This window comes from Cucurbita pepo, chromosome 6 (genome assembly GCF_057944985.1).
Source record: "Cucurbita pepo subsp. pepo isolate OVF chromosome 6, ASM5794498v1, whole genome shotgun sequence".
NCBI classification, from domain to species: domain Eukaryota; kingdom Viridiplantae; phylum Streptophyta; class Magnoliopsida; order Cucurbitales; family Cucurbitaceae; genus Cucurbita; species Cucurbita pepo.
Window position 1 is genome coordinate 8659594 of NC_141803.1, and position 18802 is coordinate 8678395.

General features: G+C 36.2%; 1 protein-coding gene across 1 annotated transcript; it reads right to left on the bottom strand.

Moving 5' to 3' along the window:
- Nucleotides 1-10605: 10605 nt before the first annotated feature.
- LOC147792259 (uncharacterized) lies at nt 10606-11143 on the bottom strand. The gene is made up of 2 exons (XM_087124820.1): nt 10809-11143; nt 10606-10741 (listed from the first exon to the last, which is right to left on the bottom strand). Exons 1-2 carry the CDS (start codon nt 11141-11143, stop codon nt 10606-10608), a joined length of 471 nt encoding a protein of 156 aa, XP_086980946.1.
- Nucleotides 11144-18802: the final 7659 nt, after the last annotated feature.

Below are 18802 nucleotides of genomic sequence, written 5' to 3' on the forward strand. Positions count from 1 at the left end.
TTATTTATTTATTATTATTCTTTCTTTTTTTTAACTTAACTTTTGCTTTTTCTTTTTGCTATTACATTTAAAGACTTTTCTATGCTCGACATATAGGTTTGAGTGATGTCTTTAGGCTCATCAATTCTCCGTAGCTTAAGTATTTGACTTGAATTAAATATTAAAGGAGGTTTGTAGACGTGTTTAATAGTTTTCGCAATGAAGTGATATTGGATAGTCAATTTTCTGGTGCAAATCTTCCCTCAAGAGTTTCAGCCATGTACTTTCCTGAGCTGCTCTATACTCTGCTTGTGTAGTTGATAATGATACTGTTGGTTGTCTCTTGCTACACCAAGAAATTGTTCCCGAACAAAACTTGAACACATACCCAGTGGTTGATCCCCGAGTTTCGTGGTCTCCTGCATTGTCAGCATCATAGTATCCAACTAGTTTGCAGTCTTTGCTTCTTTTGTACAAAAGACCATAGTCGATTGTACCTTTGACATATCTGAAAATCCGTCGAGTTGCATCCAAATGGGGCTTCTTTGTTCTTCGCACGTACCGACTCATAATCCCAACTGCATAAGAAATATCAGGCCGAGTTAAAGTTAGGTAGATAAGACTACCTACTAGTTGTCGGTATGTCGTTTCATCATTCAACTTTTTTTCGTCATGTTCACAAATCTTGGCATTTGTCTCCGTCGATGCTTGCACTCTAACATGTTGAACTTCTGAAGCATATCTCTTGTATACTTTTGTTGGCAGAGAAACAATCTTTCATCTATGCGATCAACTTCTGTGCGATCAACTTCTACGTCTTGGCACTAGTTCCCAAGTTTGATTATGCTCTAGGGCTATAATTTCTTCCTCCATCGCTTTCTGCCAAATCGAGTTTTGTGATGCCTCTTCATATGTCTCTAGTTCGTAAACTCTGTCTTCTACAATAGCTGCATTTGCATACTTAGGATTTGGCCTTCGAATTCTATTTGATCGCCTAAGTTGCTGATGTGTCGTTTCATTTTTATCAGATTCGCTTGATTGAGTCACCTCTTGCTTTCCAATACCAATGTCACTTGGATCTTCAGGCGCATCAACCTTTTATTTAATTTGCGTATTTTGCTCCCCCATCATCTGTTGTAGAATTTCTTCGATGTTTGAATCTGGTAAGACTTTCATCTGTTGTAGAATTTCTTAGATGTTGTGGTAGACCTTTGAGCATGAATTTCTGCATAATTAGCTTCAACTTATGGTAGCTAACATGTCCAATCTTGCATGTCATAGATCTGTCGTCTCATTCTTTTGGGTCTTGTCAATATAGGCAGACTCTGCAAATAGGACGTAAACAGACTTTACTCTTCGTCCTTTTATTGTCAGCTTTCCTATTATCTTAACAACTTGATAGACTTTTAAATCTTTTTGCCCAAACAAGACGTAGTTTTCTCATGTTGTTAGTTGTGGCACTGACAATAAGCTCTTCTTTATATCCGGTACATGATAAACATTATACAGTGACACTATATTAGATTTTTTGCGATACATGATTGTCGTAATTTGCTCTGCGTATCATATGGCTTCCTTTGTACTCTTTCTTGTCTTGCAATTTACTCTGATCGCCAGTTATATGGTTTGAGCATCCTGAATCAACGATCCAGTCATTCTCATAATTTATATGGTCTCCCATCGTCGCCATGAGTGCTAGCTCGTCTTCTTCTATGGCATATAGTACCTCTGCATCCCATTTCTCCTCCATCTCCATGTTGGAGGATGCCACATTGCTTTCGACAGATTTTTCTTGGACCAACAATCTCAAGATATGTGGCCCTTCTTCCTTCAATTATAGCAATTAGCTTCAAATCTCTTTCCTTGAGAACTCCTATTGTCATTCTTCTGAGCTCTCTTAGGTTGTGCAGTTCCTTGATGACTCCTTCTTTTGTCATCGTTTTTGTATCCACGTTTGGAAGATGGCTTATCGTTGCCCAGACTTTCACTCGTGTAGAGTGCTTCTTCTTCACCCTTTAATGTGATGCCTCCCATTTGTTTAGCCATGGCTTCTTGGCTGGCTAACAATTGTTCAAACTCTACAAGTGATGATTGAGTGGGTCATCCTTGTACAGCAATAATGAAGCTTATATAGTATGGTCTTAATTTGTGGATAATGATCCTCTTCATTCGATCTTCTCCAACTGTAGACTTCGATTCTAGTTTAGTAATCTCTCGGCAGATCGTCTTGACTTTGTGGAAGTACTGAGCAATCGTCATGTCATGTTGTGAAATTGACAATAGCTCGTTCTCTAGAAGTTGTAGCCACGTATCGTTCTTGTTGGAGAACAACACCACGAACGTGTCCCATGCTTCTTTCGGTGTCTTGTCATCCCAAATATGTTCTAACATCTCTTCTTCGATTGTGGCCTTCAAGGCAACTATTGCTTTTCCTGCTTTGATTCTCCATTTGCGCAAGGCATCGTTAGAATCCTCTACTGCCGTTATAGTTTCACTCCCGCCAATGATCTCCCAAAGATCCTGTCCTTGTAAATAGAACATCATGCATGTTACCCACGTATTGTAGTAGTTGTTGTTGAGTTTTTTGATTCCTCCTACGATAGGGAAGTCACCCATCGTGTTGACAATACCTCAGTAATACCAAACAAGCATTTTCGATACAAGGCTTGTAGAGTCACAGACTACTCACGGCACAAAAAAACTCACTCACTAATAATCTCAAGAAATCGTTTCTGATGTGGATGATCAGACAAAGCTGCTGCAGCCACAAAGTATACTAAGAATTCCAAGAGATCAGACAACCTATACTAACCTCGCTCTGATACCAGATTATTAAACACAACTCTATGTGGGAAACACTCGCACTCTTTATTAAGACCAATTGAGAAGAAAATACAAGACACTTTGTAGAATACTACTACTTTATATTATTTCGGATTTCTTGGGATGAAAAACTAGGTAGGGTCGAGGGGTATTTATACTATACCCTACGCAATCTAAATCTTTTTCCTAAAATATCAAGATCTCTTTCCTAAAATATCTAGTATCTTTCCTAAAATCTCTACTAAAATAAATATACAATGGGCTCGTATAATTTTTAGGCTTGATTCTATTGGGATAGTGATGATATTTTAACACCGCACACCATTTACCTATAATCAACGTCAAATACATGATCAACGCGAAGAAGACAAGTTGATGCAACTACTCATGAGGCTGAATGAGTCTTATAAAACGGTGAGATCTAACATATTGATGATGACCCCATTACCGAATGGGAGACAAGCCTATTCATTACTTGTACAAGAAGAGATGTAGTATCGGGAAACTTCTAAACCTACTGAGAATTTCTCGATTGCATCAACAGTGCGGAAGAAAACAACATATTCAAAATTCACCAAAGACGAATCATGTGAACACTGCAATAAAAGTGGTCATACAATTGATGAGTGTCGAATCGTTACGTTTTACTATAAATTTTGTGATAGAAGGGGACATAAAGAAGATCGATGTCGACAGAAAAATAATTATGGAAGGGCAATACAAGTCAATCAACGCAAGAATCATGGATATCGATCATTTGCAAATATGGCCGATATTTTTCAGTTGAATACAAAAGAACAGTCACCTAATTCCATTCCAAATTTTTCTTCTGAGGAATTACAACAGTTAGCACAAGCATTATCTGCACTCAATCATCATCCTTCTAGTAATTCTGACAATACATAAATGTTGCAGGTTTGTTTCCAGTATTTGCAATATCTATTAACTCTATAAGTTTTAATCTATGGATTCTCGATACGGGAGCTATGGATACTACGAATCATATAGTATCCGAAGCTTCTATTATGAATGAACCAAATGTTGCCACCATATCTACAATAAATTTGCCTAATGGAGGGACAATACTGGCAATGTTTCCTTTAATCCTCAGCTCACCAAGTATCTCAGTCATCTAATTTGTGGCATTTACGCCTAGGTCATCCTTCTTTTTCTTGTTTTAAATTTCTAGCTGAGCAATTGCATCTTAATAATGCTATTTTTTCTCATAACTGTAGTATTTGCCCATTAGCAAAACAAACTAGACTGTCTTTCCCAAGAAGCTCGATAACAACTCATTCTGCCTTTGATATGTTACATTGTGATGTTTGGGGACCACATAAATTTCTAACTCATTATGGTTTGCTTTTTTTTTCTCACTATTGATGATGATTTTACTCAATGTACTTGGGTTTTCCTTATGCAACATAAATCAGAAGTACATCATTTGTTAATGAACTTTGTTAAATTCATTCAAACTCAATTTCATACTACTATCAAGATAGATAGATCAGACAATGGGACTGAGTTGTTATCTTTGCAACCATTTTTTACTTCTTGTGACATTGACTTTCAGCGCACTTGTGCCTATATTCCAAAAAAAAAAAAAAAATGGAGTCGTAGAATGCAACCATCGTCATATGCTAAATGTAGCTAGGTCTCTTCTCTTTCAGTCACAAGTTCCACTTAATTTTTGGTGAGAGTGCATTTTGACGGTTGTTTATCTTATAAATAGAACATCATCACCATTGTTATCTAATAAGACACCCTTTGAAGCACTCTACAAACGACCACCTACATTTCACCATCTTAAAGTTTTTTGTTGTAAGTGTTATGCAACTGTAGTACACCCTAAGCAAAAATTTGAACCTCGGGCAATTGTTTGTGTTTTCGTAGGATATCCTTGTGGTCACAAAGGTTACAAGTTGTATGACATGCAAATTAAATTTTTTTTTTATCAGTCGTGCTGTTAAATTTTGTGACGATGATTTTCCTTTTTCATCAGCTTCACAAACTTTGACATTAGCTCCTTTAACTAACATTTTACCATTTCAAGATTCATCCTACTTAACAGCCATTCTAGTCCTCCCCTACCTTCTATTCCTTCTCCAGATTCACCCACTAGTTCTAACCACTTTAACCATTCGATCTACAGAACCTTGAGCCTTGTTAAACATATCCAAATAGTATCTCAATCCAACGATTGAATGTGAATATATGATTGTCTTTCTTCTGCTAGACGGTTCTAGAACAAAATTTGGTTGCAGATTCTTTTTTAATTACAGTTTTGTAATTCAGTGGAGCTTCAACCGTATTTTTTTTTTTGGTAATTTGTCACATTTGGAATATTTTATGATTATTTTCCTCAAAACATCCATACTTTTTCTTAAAATCCTTCATCCCTTGATGTTGTTGGTTAGTTTTTCCTTCTCGACCATCTTGAAATTCCTTCTAGATAAGGAAAATCGAGAAAGATCCTTGGTAATTGAAAAAATGACTTTTTTTGCCATTTTCTCCTACTTTTTCCTTTCCAATCTTTGTCCAAAGGCCTTAATTCTTAAAATTACTTCTAACGGCCTAGAAATGACTTGCTAAGACTCTTGTCATTCTTGATCATCTTAAGTTCTTTCCTTGAATTCTTTGGATCTTACACGGGCGGCTTGTTCTTATTGGAGCTAATTTCCTTTATTTTTTTGGAGTGTTACATCATATCTCGTCACTTGGCTCCCCAAGTCGTATTTATCAATCACAGTTTTGTACATGATCCTAAGATGAATTGGTTAACTCTTACTAGTCTCTATGTCGTACATCTACGTATCATGAATATATGAGGTCCACTCTTTCTTAGAACATTTTCCATACTACACTGAGCATAATTATTTGATTCATAAGCATCATAAACAAAACCATAAACCAAACGACCACCAAGAGATCTAGATCAGCTAAATAAGGTTCATTTGAAATAGTTCTTGTTTTTTTCTATTAAATGATGGAACAATTTGATAACTATTTGAAATATGGAAATGAATTTTGTGTTATGGTCATTCGGGTACTTTGAGTTTGAATGAATTTAACAAAGTTCATTAACAAATGATGTACTTCTGATTTATGTTGCATAAGAAAAACCCAAGTACATCGAGTAAAATCATCATCAATAGTGAGAAAAAACGTAAACCATAATGGGTTAGAAATTTATGTGGTCCCCAAACATCACAATGTAACATATCAAAGGCAGAATGAGTTGTTATCGAGCTTCTTGGGAAAGACAGTCTAGTTTGTTTTGCTAATGGGCAAATACTACAGTTATGAGAAAAAATAGCATTATTAAGATGCAATTGCTCAACTAGAAATTTAAAACAAGAAAAAGAAGGATGACCTAGGTGTAAATGCCACAAATTAGATGACTGAGATACTTGGTGAGCTGAAGATTTGATTCGAGATGGAGAAATAGACAGAGACCTCCGAATTGTTTACCCGAGACAATCATCATCAATGTAGCCAAGTCCTACATAACACAAGAATCAGGATAGAAGGTGACATAACATTTCATGTCATTGGTAAGTTTGCTGATGGACATTAGGTTTAAATTGAATGAAGCCACACATAAAACATTGTTTAATTTAAGGTGAGGATTAAAGGAAACATTGCCAGTATTGTGACACATGTGCTGTCCCTCCATTAGGCAAATTTATTGTAGATATGGTGGCAACATTTGGTTCATTCATAATAGAAGCTTCGGATACTATATGATTCGTAGTATCCACAGCTCCCGTATCGAGAATCCATGAATTAGAACTTGTAGAGTTAATAGATATTGCAGATACTGGAAACAAACCTGCAGCATTGATGCTATTGTCAGAATTACTAGAAGAATGATGATTGAGTGCAGATAATGCTTGTGCTAACTGTTGTAATTGCTCAGAAGAAAAATTTGGAATGGAATTAGGTGACTGTTCTTTTGTATTCAACTGAGAAACATCGGCCATATTTGCAAATGATCGATATCCATGATTCTTGCGTTGATTGACTTGTATTGCCCTTCCATAATTATTTTTCTGTCGACATCGATCTTCTTTATGTCCCCTTCTATCACAAAATTTATGTTAGATCTCTTCTTGTACAAGTAATGAATAGGCTTGTCTCACATTAGGTAATTGAGTCATCATCAATATGTTAGATCTCACCGTTTTATGAGACTCATTCAGCCTCATGAGTAGTTGCATCAACTTGTCTTCTTCGCGTTGATCATGTATTTGACCTTGATTATAGGTAAATGGTGTGCGGTGTTAAAATATCATCACTATCCCAATAGAATCAAGCCTAATAATTATACGAGCCCATTGTATATTTATTTTAGTATAAATTTTAGGAAATATACTAGATATTTAAGGAAAGAGATCTTGATATCTTAGGAAAAAGATTTAGATTTGTTAGGTCTAGATTGCGTAGGGTATAGTATAAATACCCCTCGACCCTACCTAGTTTTTCATCCCAAGAAATCCGAAACAATATAAAGTAGTAGTATTCTACAAAGTGTCTTGTATTTTCTTCTCAATTGGTCTTAATAAAGAGTGTGAGTGTTTCCCACATAGAGTTGTGTTCAATAATCTGGTATCAGAGCGAGGTTAGTATAGGTTGTGTCTGATCTCTTGGAATTCTTTGTATACTTTGTGGCTGCAGCAGCTTTGTCTGATCATCCACATCAGAAACGATTTCTTGAGATTATTAGTGAGTGAGTTTCTTTGTGTCGTGAGTAGTCTGTGACTCTACAAGCCTTTTGTCGAAAATGCTTGTTTGGTATTACTAAGGTATTGTCAACACGATGGGTGACTTCCAAATCGTAGGAGGAATCAAAAAACTCAACAACAACTACTACAATACGTGGGTAACATGCATGATGTCCTATTTACAAAGACAGGATCTTTGGGAGATCATTGGCGGAAGTGAAACTATGCCGGCAGTAGAGGATTCCAACGATGCCTTGCGCAAATGGAGAATCAAAGCAGGCAAAGCAATGTTTGCCTTGAAGGCCACAATCGAAGAAGAGATGTTAGAACATATTTGGGATGACAAGACACCGAAAGACGCATGGGACACGTTCGTGGTGATGTTCTCCAAGAAGAACGATACGTGGCTACAACTTCTAGAGAACGAGCTATTTTCAATTTCACAACATGACATGACGATTTCTCATTACTTCCACAAAGTCAAGACGACAGATAATGGGGGAGCAAAATACGCAAATTAAATAAAAGGTTGATGCGCCTGAAGATCCAAGTGACATTGGTATTGGAAAGCAAGAGGTGACTCAATCAAGCGAATCTGATAAAAAAGAAACGACACGTCAGCAACTTAGGAGATCAAATAGAATCCGAAGGCCAAATCCTAAGTATGCAAATGCAGCTATTGTAGAAGATAGAGTTTACGAACTAGAGACATATGAAGAGGCATCACAAAACTCGGTTTGGCAGAAAGCGATGGAGGAAGAAATTATAGCCCTAGAGCATAATCAAACTTGGGAATTAGTGCCAAGACGTAGAAGTTGATCGCATAGATGAAGGATTGTTTGTCTGCCAACAAAAATATACAAGAGATATGCTTCAGAAGTTCAACATGTTAGAGTGCAAGCATCGACGGAGACAAATGCCAAGATTTGTGAACATGAAGAAAAAAAGTTGAATGATGAAACGACATGCCGACAACTAGTAGGTAGTCTTATCTGCCTAACTTTAACTCGGCCTGATATTTCTTATGCAGTTGGGGTTATGAGTCGGTACGTGCGAAGAACAAAGAACCCCATTTGGATGCAGCTCGACGGATTTTCAGATAGGTCAAAGGTACAATCGACTATGGTCTTTTGTACAATCGACTATTGTTTAGGCTTGAGTTAGAAATTAGATGTCAATTTATTTATACTAATTTCAGTAAATCATATTAATTAGTAATGTCACGTCAGTAACTATTAGTAACTTCAGATCGAAATTGTTAGTGAAAGAGGGATTGATTGAATGATTAATGAGAAGGTTGAATTATGAAGAGCAAGAATGCTCCATATTTATACAGAGAATACAAAACATATTCAGAAAATCTACCTTAAAATCTGCAGAAAATCTGGTAACAAACCAGTAAACAAATCAAAATAAAATCTAATCAAATCAAAACTAAATCAAATAAAAAACTAGATCTAACTCCTAATGGAGATTTAATTAGATACTAACTGACAGCAATCTAAACAAATACGTGATCTTTAACACTCCTCCTTGTTTAGATGCTGTGAACTCCAAGCTTTTTTCTGAACACCCATCTTGCTCCAATTATTTTTCTGTTTAGAGGTCGATCAACCAACTTCCAGATTTTGTTTTTCTCAATCACTGAAAGCTCCTCCTCGGACAGGTGCATCATCAACCAAAGCATCTTGTCGTTCATCTTTAGATTCTTCTAACATGCCAACAAAGATGCCAACTTCTGACTTTTTGTCAAGCTTATCATGCTTGACCTGTGGAATGTAAATGAAGCAAAGACACCCAAACACTCTAACGAACTTTAAAGAAGATTTGTAACCATACCAAACTTCAAATGGTGTCGGGTCCTTCACAACTTTTGTTGAAATTTGATTTTGCAAGCACATAATAGTGTTTGCTGCTTTTCCCCAAAAACGTTTTAGAAGATCCTTCTCATGAAGCATGCATCTCGTCATCTCCATTATGAATCTATTCCTCCTGACACTGACGCCATTCTGTTGAGAAGTGTATGGTGTTGACAATTGATGTTCAATTTCAGCCTCTTCACAAAACCTATTAAAAGTTTCTGAAGTGTACTCTTTGTCATTATCTGATCTTACAGTCTGAATCAAGCATGCACCTTCATTCTCAACTCTGGCATTGAATTTCCAAAATACTCCCGCAACTTCTGACTTTTGCTTCAGCAAGAATATCCAACACATTCTTGTTAGATCATTAATAAAAGCAATGTAATAAAGATTACCATTTAGTGATGGTGTTTGCTGAGGACCACAAAGATTAGTATGAACCAGTTGCAACTTTTTCGAGCCTCTCCATGCCTATTTAGGAAAGGGTTGCCTATGTTGCTTCCCAAAGTTACAAGCACGGTAAGGAGACATGCCATCATCAATGTTAGTGAGTTCTTCTACCAGCTTCTTTGACTGTATCTGAAGCAAACCTCGATGATGAAAGTGCCCAAGTCTTTTGTGCCAAGTCCCAGTGGCACCAGCTCTGAATATAAAGGCCGTTGGATTTAGAGCAAAGCTTTTTCCTTTCATTTTGACGTTGAACAAGTCTTTGCCACTAGCATCTTTGATCAAGCACTGCTTATTCTCAAACAACACTTTATAACCTTTATTAAGTAACTGACCAACGCTCAAGAGATTTTGATCAATTTTAGGCACAAATAAAACATCTGGAATAAATTTTGTACCTTCATAGCTTGTTATAGCTACTGTGCCTTTTCCCTTGACTTCCAAGTGTTCACCATTGCCAATCCTCACTCTCTCTTTTCCCTTGACTTCCAAGTGTTCACCATTGCCAATCCTCACTCTCTCTTTTCCCTTGACTTCCAAGTGTTCACCATTGCCAATCCTCACTCTCTTATCTTCGATGTCTCTTAATTCCTCAAAAAACTCCTTGTCATATGTCATGTGATTTGTGCACCCACTGTCAATCAACCAGCTCTCGCTTGATTCTTTGCTTGAGGAAGAAGTGACCATAAACAATTGATCTTCTTCTTCTTCTTCTTCTTGATCAACGACCTGTGCATCTACTTCTTTCACCATATCTTTGGCTTTGCAGATCACAGCTTCATGTCCAAGTTGATTGCATTTGGAGCAGAAGGCGTCAGGTCTTCTTCAACACTTGTATGGTGGATGACCTTTCTTCTCACAATGGCGACAAGGTAGATAGGATTTTTTGAAACCTCCTCCTTTTGTCTTTTGATAATTGGCAGATGAATCTCCATACGTCAATTGATTTTTGAAATTTTTGTTGTTTTTATACTTGCGGCTGTCTTGATGCGTAACAAGTAAGGCACCTTCAATCACCCCTTCTTGTCTCATAGATCTCCTTTGCCCTTGCGCTTGTAAAGCATTCAAGAGCTCTGTAAGAGAAATCTTTGACAAGTCTTTGGTGTTCTCGAGAGTATTAATGGTGGCTTCAAACTTCTCTAGAAGTGTGACTAGCAGCTTTTCAACGATCCTGAAATAATTTAATACCGAACCAAGCAATCTCACCTTGTTGGCGATGCTGAGAAGTCTGTCAGAGTACTCTTTTACCGACTCTGTCTCCTTCATCTTCTGCAACTCGAAATCCCTGATCAAATTCAGGACATTCATTCCACGAATCCTCTCATCTTCTTCATATTCAGCCTTGAGATAATCCTAGATTTCTTTTGTTATTTTGAGGGACATTATTCGCATGAAGATCATTTTAGATACAGCGGCAAATAGGCAAGCTTTTGCCTTTGATTTTCTTGTCTTCTTTTCCTTCTGTAATTTGATTTGTGCTACAGTAGGATCTGCTGGAAGCAGAGGGACCTCGTAATCCTCTTCTATTGCTTCCCAAAGATCCAAGGGCTCTAAATAAGTCTCCATACGTACTGCCCACATTTGATAATTGTCTCCATCGAAGACTGGTGGTGCAACAGCTGAAAAACTTGATTCTCCCATTTTGATCTCACAGATCCCTTAAGAAGATAGCTCTGATACCAATTGTTAGTGAAAGAGGGATTGATTGAATGATTAATGAGAAGATTGAATTATGAAGAGCAAGAATGCTCCATATTTATACAGAGAATACAAAACATATTTAGAAAATCTACCTAAAAATCTGCAGAAAATCTGGTAACAAACCAGTAAACAAATCAAAATAAAATCTAATCAAATCAAAACTAAACAAAATAAAAAACTAGATCTAACTCCTAACGGAGATTTAATTAGATACTAACTGACAGCAATCTAAACAAATACGTGATCTTTAACAGTAATTCCATATAAATGGACAAATGAATAAATTAAAAATCCGTCAAATATTCGTGAACACACTAAAAAAAGAAAAGATTTTAAAACGGTTAATCAAATGAAAAATAAAATAAAATGAAAGATTTGAAGGTAAGAATCCCAGCCCAGAGAAGAGAGGAGGGAGAGATAAGGGAAAATATAAAAACAAAAAAACAAAAAAGAACGGAATGAAAAGCACCAGAAAAGAGAGAGGAAGAAAAAAAAGAAAGGAAGATCTCAGAAGTACTAGATTGTTATCCTAGTAATAAACATATATTCTTATTTTTAAAGTAATTTTCAAATATATTATGAAACTATAGTATCAAATAAATTGTATGTCACCCATAATTGTATTGTTAGACATATTATATTCCAAGAAATATTAAATCTAAATGGAAAGATTAAGAATTTGTTAAATACTTAATAAAATTTAGGAGTTAGAATTAGGGAAGAAATTCGGTGAATATCTTTAATAAGGTGAAGCACCTTGGCATAAGTGAGAACGAATTCGAGGAGCAAAAGCAAGCTAATTTGTAGTTAGATAGAACTTAGGCTAAGGCCATCCAAGTAAGTGGTCTTACTATTGGCATGGTTATATTTGATGTCGACACGTGCCTCGTAGTTCTGCACGTGTCATATATATCAATATGTGTGAATTGTTTATAGATCAATATGCTTATAATATGATATGTATATGTTATAATATGTGAATTGTACAATAACACTTACGATACGAGGTGTTCAATGATATGTTTGAGATAGGATACGAGAAGGATGCACTAAACGTAATGTAACGATAGGAGTAAGATATGTTCATGGAACATTAAGGTTAGGGTATGTATCGAAGTGCTATGGACATGAGAGATTGACAAAAACGATATGGTCAAGATCGATTGATAAAAGAATAAGATAGGGTTATGGGTAGAAAGGGATACAATTATGATAGATTGATAGAAGATAGCATTCGATATGACTAAGGTACGTTCAGGTAATGATATGACTGTGACATGTATAAGAACGTTATGGCTATGATAAGTTAGGAAACGATATGACCACTAAAAGGTTACAATATGGTATGATTATGATACGACATGTGAATGACGGATATATGTATATGTTCTCATATGATATGAAAATGACATGAAATATGCCATGGTATGAGATATGTGATAAATCGACATGTTTACGATATGATATATTGTGATGCGATATGTATATGATGAAATGTTATGTTAACAGCATGGAATGTTATGTTATGTCTCCTAAATTTTGTGTATACAGCATGATATGAATGTCATGAAATCACGATAAATGGCATGAAATATAACCCGGTTAGAATTATGTACGGTATGAGAAATGATATGATATGAATGAAAAACTGTGGCGAGGTTATATTTAATAATGTTGAAACGAAAAAATATTGGGACCTCATGCATTATGTGTGCTCATGCATTTGAGGATACCCCTATTCCATCACGATGGTACGATGCGTACACCACGAGGCAGGTGAAGTATCATCATGTTTTACATAATGCTGCCGTGACGGTTACTAATTCTAATAGGCGTCCGGCTTAATTCTTCCACAGTCCCTTAAATTTTACTTAACTTAGGGTTCATATAGATTTTTAACCATTCCTACCAATAAAACTTGAGAAAAGTCTAGATTTGGTTTAAAAATTTCTATACATTCCTCATCGTGAATCTCCCACTTCGCTCAATCTCAAGTCATGGTTTCATAATTTTATGTCATATTTTGGATACCTCATATCACAATCCATGTCGTGTTAGGCTATGGAGCCTGATACTTATTTATAGCTTGGTCAACGGTTATATCCGGTAAAGCTATATTTAGTAAAGCTATATATAGTAAAGCTATATATGGTAAAGCTATATCCGGTAAAGCTATATATGGTAAATAGCTATATATAGTAGATGGCTAAATCTGGTAAAGCTATATATAGTAAACTATACCATATATATATATCTGGTCCGGTAGAGCTTTGAAAATGTACTTTCTATTCTCTGTACTCTCTCTTGTTGTACATACCTGAAGTCATCAATAAAAAATCCTTTTAGCCAGAGTTCTCCTTGCAATTTTCTCTATTCTTTTTTCTTTGTGTTCATCTGGATCGAGCGTGTGCGTTGTTGTGCGATCCTAACAACTGGTATCGGAGCTAACGACTGATATCGATCCTAACAACTGGTATCAGAGCTAACGACTGATATCGATCCTAACAACTAGTATCAGAGCCAGGCGGAAGGCAGAGCCAGGCGGTGTCAAAGCCAGGCGGAAGTCAGAGCCAGGTGAAATTCACCACGATCTGTGAAGATGTTAAGTTCAAAGATTGGAATTGAGAAGTTCAAAGATTGGAACTGAGAAGTTTGAATGATCCGATTTCGATTTCTGGAAGATGCAGATTGAAGATTATCTGTACTAGAAAGATCTTCACGAACCTTTGTTGGGGGTGAAGCCGGATACCATGACCACGAAACAGTGGAAGCTCAAGGATCGATAAGCCTTGGGGCTGATCCAGTTGACGCTATCCAGAAACGTGGTGTTCAACATTATCAAGGAGAAGACAACGTCAGGTCCGTTGAAGACGCTGTCGAATATGTACGAAAAACTGTCGGCTATGAACAAGGTGTATTTGATGTAGAGATTGTTATGAGTCCTTGTGAGAACTTCGTTATGAGCAAACATAAACGAGTTAGCTTTCACAAAGACTGTTAGAGAATTGAAGAAAAGTACCGGAAGAAGCGCACAGAAACTCCAGAGGAGGTTGCGTCGTCCGGAAGCGTCGCTGAAGCTCCAGAGGGGGTTGCGTCGCCCAGAAGCGTCGCTGAAACTCCATAGGGGGTTGCGTCGTCCGGAAGCGTCGCTGAAGCTCTAGAGGGGGTTGCGTCGCCCGGAAGCGTCGCTGAAGCTCCAGAGGGGGTTGCGTCGTCCGGAAGCGTCGCTGAAACTCCAGAGGGGGTTGCATCGCCCGGAAGCATCGCTGAAGCTCCAGAGGGGGTTGCGTCGCTGAAACTCCAGAGGAGGTTGCATGGGCCGGAAGACTCTTGCTGAAACACCAGAGGTGAAGCAAGTGGGAGTTGATGTTGAGTTGCTCAAAGATTCACAGAGTGATGTTGTAGCGGATACTCAAGACACTCCTGAGACTCTTGCTGAGAAACCAGAGGTGAAGCAAGTGGGAGTTGAGGTTGAGTTGCTCAAAGATTCACAGAGTGATGTTGTAGCGGATACTCATGAAACTCCTGAGACTCTTGCTGAGAAACCAGAGGTGAGCAAGTGGGAGTTGAGGTTGAGTTGCTAAAAGATTCACATAGTGATGTTGTAGCAGATACTCAAGAAACTCCTGAGACTCATGCTGTTGGCGAGGAACCCGGTCTATCATTCAAAACACAGAAGGCGATGCCATTTCACTCGGAGGTTAGTTGAAGATGGTGATGTGTTTTGAGAAGATAGAGGGTGCAAAGAATCCAGCAAACATGTTGACAAAATGTGTTGATGTTGGAATATTGAGGTTGTGCAAAACCTCAATTGGTATGGTGCAGTGAAGATGCTCATGGTCGTTTGAGAGTGAAATTCTTGGTTGACTAGATTAGTCTCCAAGTGGGAGAATTGTTAGGCTATGGAGCCTGATACTTATTTATAGCTTGGTCAACGGTTATATCCGGTAAAGCTATATTTAGTAAAGCTATATATAGTAAAGCTATATATGGTAAAGCTATATATGGTAAATAGTTATATATAGTAGATGGCTAAATCTGGTAAAGCTATATATAGTAAACTATACCATATATATATATCTGGTCCGGTAGAGCTTTGAAAATGTATTTCTATTCTCTGTACTCTCTCTTGTTGTACATACCTGAAGTCATCAATAAAAAATTCTTTTAGCCAGAGTTCAACTTGCAATTTTCTCTATCCTTTTTTCTTTGTGTTCATCTGGATCGAGCGTGTGCGTTGTTGTGCGATCCTAACAACTGGTATCAGAGCTAACGACTGATATCGATCCTAACAACTGATATCAGAGCTAACGACTCATATCGATCCTAACATGTCGTACATTGTGACACCTTTAAATCACCTCGAAACTTTCACATCTAACGTTGTCCTGAAACGTTCCTTTAAGTCTATGTAAAATAATTCCACAAAAATGTTTACTTTCCCACTATGAGTCATCTCCATGTAGAAAAAAAGAAAACCCTTCGAGGTTGCCGAGAAAAGGGGTAAATATAAGTGTGATTGCCAGAGTTCATAGGACGCCATGGACGTCGAGCTTTGACATATTCGTTGTTACTCTTTTGAAGAGTTCAAACATGAAGCCAACATTATTTCTTCTCCTTTTCTTTTTTTCACCCTACAAATTTGAATCTCTCTTGGGTGTATGATTTATGCAACTCTTGAAGCATAGAGGGTTGAATCTCTATAATTTTAAATGAATATTTGAAGGTATATATTTTATTGGGGATTGAAATTAAAATTAAAATTAAAAATTACAGCCCAATTATCTATATTAAATTAATGGTGGATTATTTTAAAAAATAAAAGCTAATAATTAGCCTAAGCAATTTATTTAGATTTTGAATAACAGTCTACTGAATTTAAATTTTATGAAGTAATCATTCCATTTTGATTCAGTGTGTATTGAATTAAAATGTCATTTTAAAAACTATCTCACAAGTAACAAATATTTTACAACATTTTATTATTCTTCTTCCTCTTCTTTTAAAGCAAAGTATGGCCCCTTAACTTAATTTTATGGTATGTTCATTAAATAATTTCCTAAAAGAGATAAATCATTCTGATATTTATTTTTTCTGGTCTAATTCAAGAGATTTATAACGAAATTGTTGAAATTTTGAATTAATTGTTTGTTCTGATTCTCGTTCCTATTAACCATGTCTATTCTTCTTCTAGTTAAATGTGCATAAAAAATTAATATCCTTAAAAGAACTATTTACATCTCTACCTTAAATCTACTTGATAATGCTAATTAAGGAGAAAGTATAGAAAATGCAACCGTTCTAGATGTGTTTAACACAACTTTGTTTTTCATTTCCACCAAAAATAGCAAATGAAAAAGAATTGATATTTATCATTTATCCCAATTAATTTTTTTTGGGTGGATATTAACCTTAAATCAGCTTTCCAAACAGCTTTAACAACTTGTTCAACACAAGTTTTTTTTTTTTTTTTTCGCTATATAATGAACCAAAATCAAAATTATTAAGCATCAACAAAAGAGTTTTGTGTATCTAAAACAAAATGAAGACTCTAACCAGCTTCCGTTTTATCTTATTCTTGGCTTTGGAATCAAGCATTCTTATTAACACATGTTTTGCCGGAATCAATAGACAAGTTGGAGGGGAAAAAGGGCAACAACCAGCAAGCAGATGGCAAGTGACTATTTACAATTATCAAACAAACTCAGTTTTAAATGCTCATTGCATGTCAAAAGACGACGATTTGAGCGAACGCGTTTTGGCCAAGCAAGCTCAATTCAATTGGAGATTCAGAATGAACTTTTTGCGTACGACTCTGTTTTGGTGCAATTTTAATAGTTCTAATGGACATGCTTCATTTGAGGTATTTTGGCCAGAGAACTCGTTTTGGCTTTCTGAAAGATGCGACTTTAAAAACTGCATTTGGGCAGCTTTTGATGATGGGTTTTACTTAAAAAATATTCCTTCGGGGAAGTTTGAATTGATACACCCTTGGGAAAAATGAAGTAAAGTTTCCCTTGCTCATTTTGATCCCACAAAACCTACTGTGTTTTTTTTTTTTTTTTTTTTTTTTTCTTTTATGTTTGATTGCTTTCACATGTAATAATTCTACATAGAGTTGTGGTGTTTCCTTGTAGACTTAGGATGTCGTATATTTAAGTCTAATAAAAGTGGGAGGAATGGTTTGGGATTTTATAGTTATTTTGATGTTGATAATTTGGTTGGGTTTCAAGTTTCTAGTTGTAACCACCCATGTTCAAGCTTGGAAATATGGATTTGGCATTTATTGGCCCTAATACTCCCCTTACGATTATTGTCACGTTATTTACTCCTTGCTTCTAAGAATGAAAACTGTCACCACAGACCGACATAAGTCCTTCCGGCATGTCTTTTCCTCCCTCAAATGTTTGCTCCAAGAAAAGCACATTTAATCTCGAAGTTCTTATGATTAAGCCACCAAAAAAGCAAGTGCATCTCGTTGATATAGGTGGTAAGTTTCAATTCTTTTAAAGCATTTCTTAGTCATCTATACTCTGGATCACTTTCATTCGGATAGAATCCATGTTTATTCATGTACTCTCTTTAACTCGGGTATCACTCTACTCAAAATCCTTTAAGGATTAAGAAATATTTGAGGTTTTAAACTTGAAAGGGTAACAATTTAAGACGAAAAGAAAATATGTATAATAATTGAAAATGGTAATGTTAAGATCATAAAAAGGATATATGGAAAGAACTCAAGTCAATTAATCGATTTACAAGGAGAGATTAAATTTTTTTTGGTCTAATCTTATACAAACTGATTGTATATGATACCCCCATCACTTGTCTTCTCATGAACGATATGGATCAAATCATTTGTAACAATTACAAAGTGGGCCTATCAATACTATTATCTTAGCACTTGAAGTACTTATCTCTCCATAAAATTCCTAAATTTTACTAACCTACATATACCATCTAGCAATCAAGTTTTGGATAGTTGGGTGTGATGCTTTACTAAATAAAGTCTAACCTAAGAAACAAACACCCTTGATATCCTTTTGGTTTTTTTAGTTTTTCTTTTAATAGCCTTTTACATAAAAATCTATCTTTAATAGTTGTCCATGTAGATTTGTTGGAGTGCAATGATTATATATATATATATGGTTGGAAAGGATCCAAATGAAACACAAACAAATCCTACATCTGTACAAAATAAAGGCTATGAATAATCTCTATATGATTTTGTTGTTTACTTTTTCATCAACTTCTAATGTTTTCACT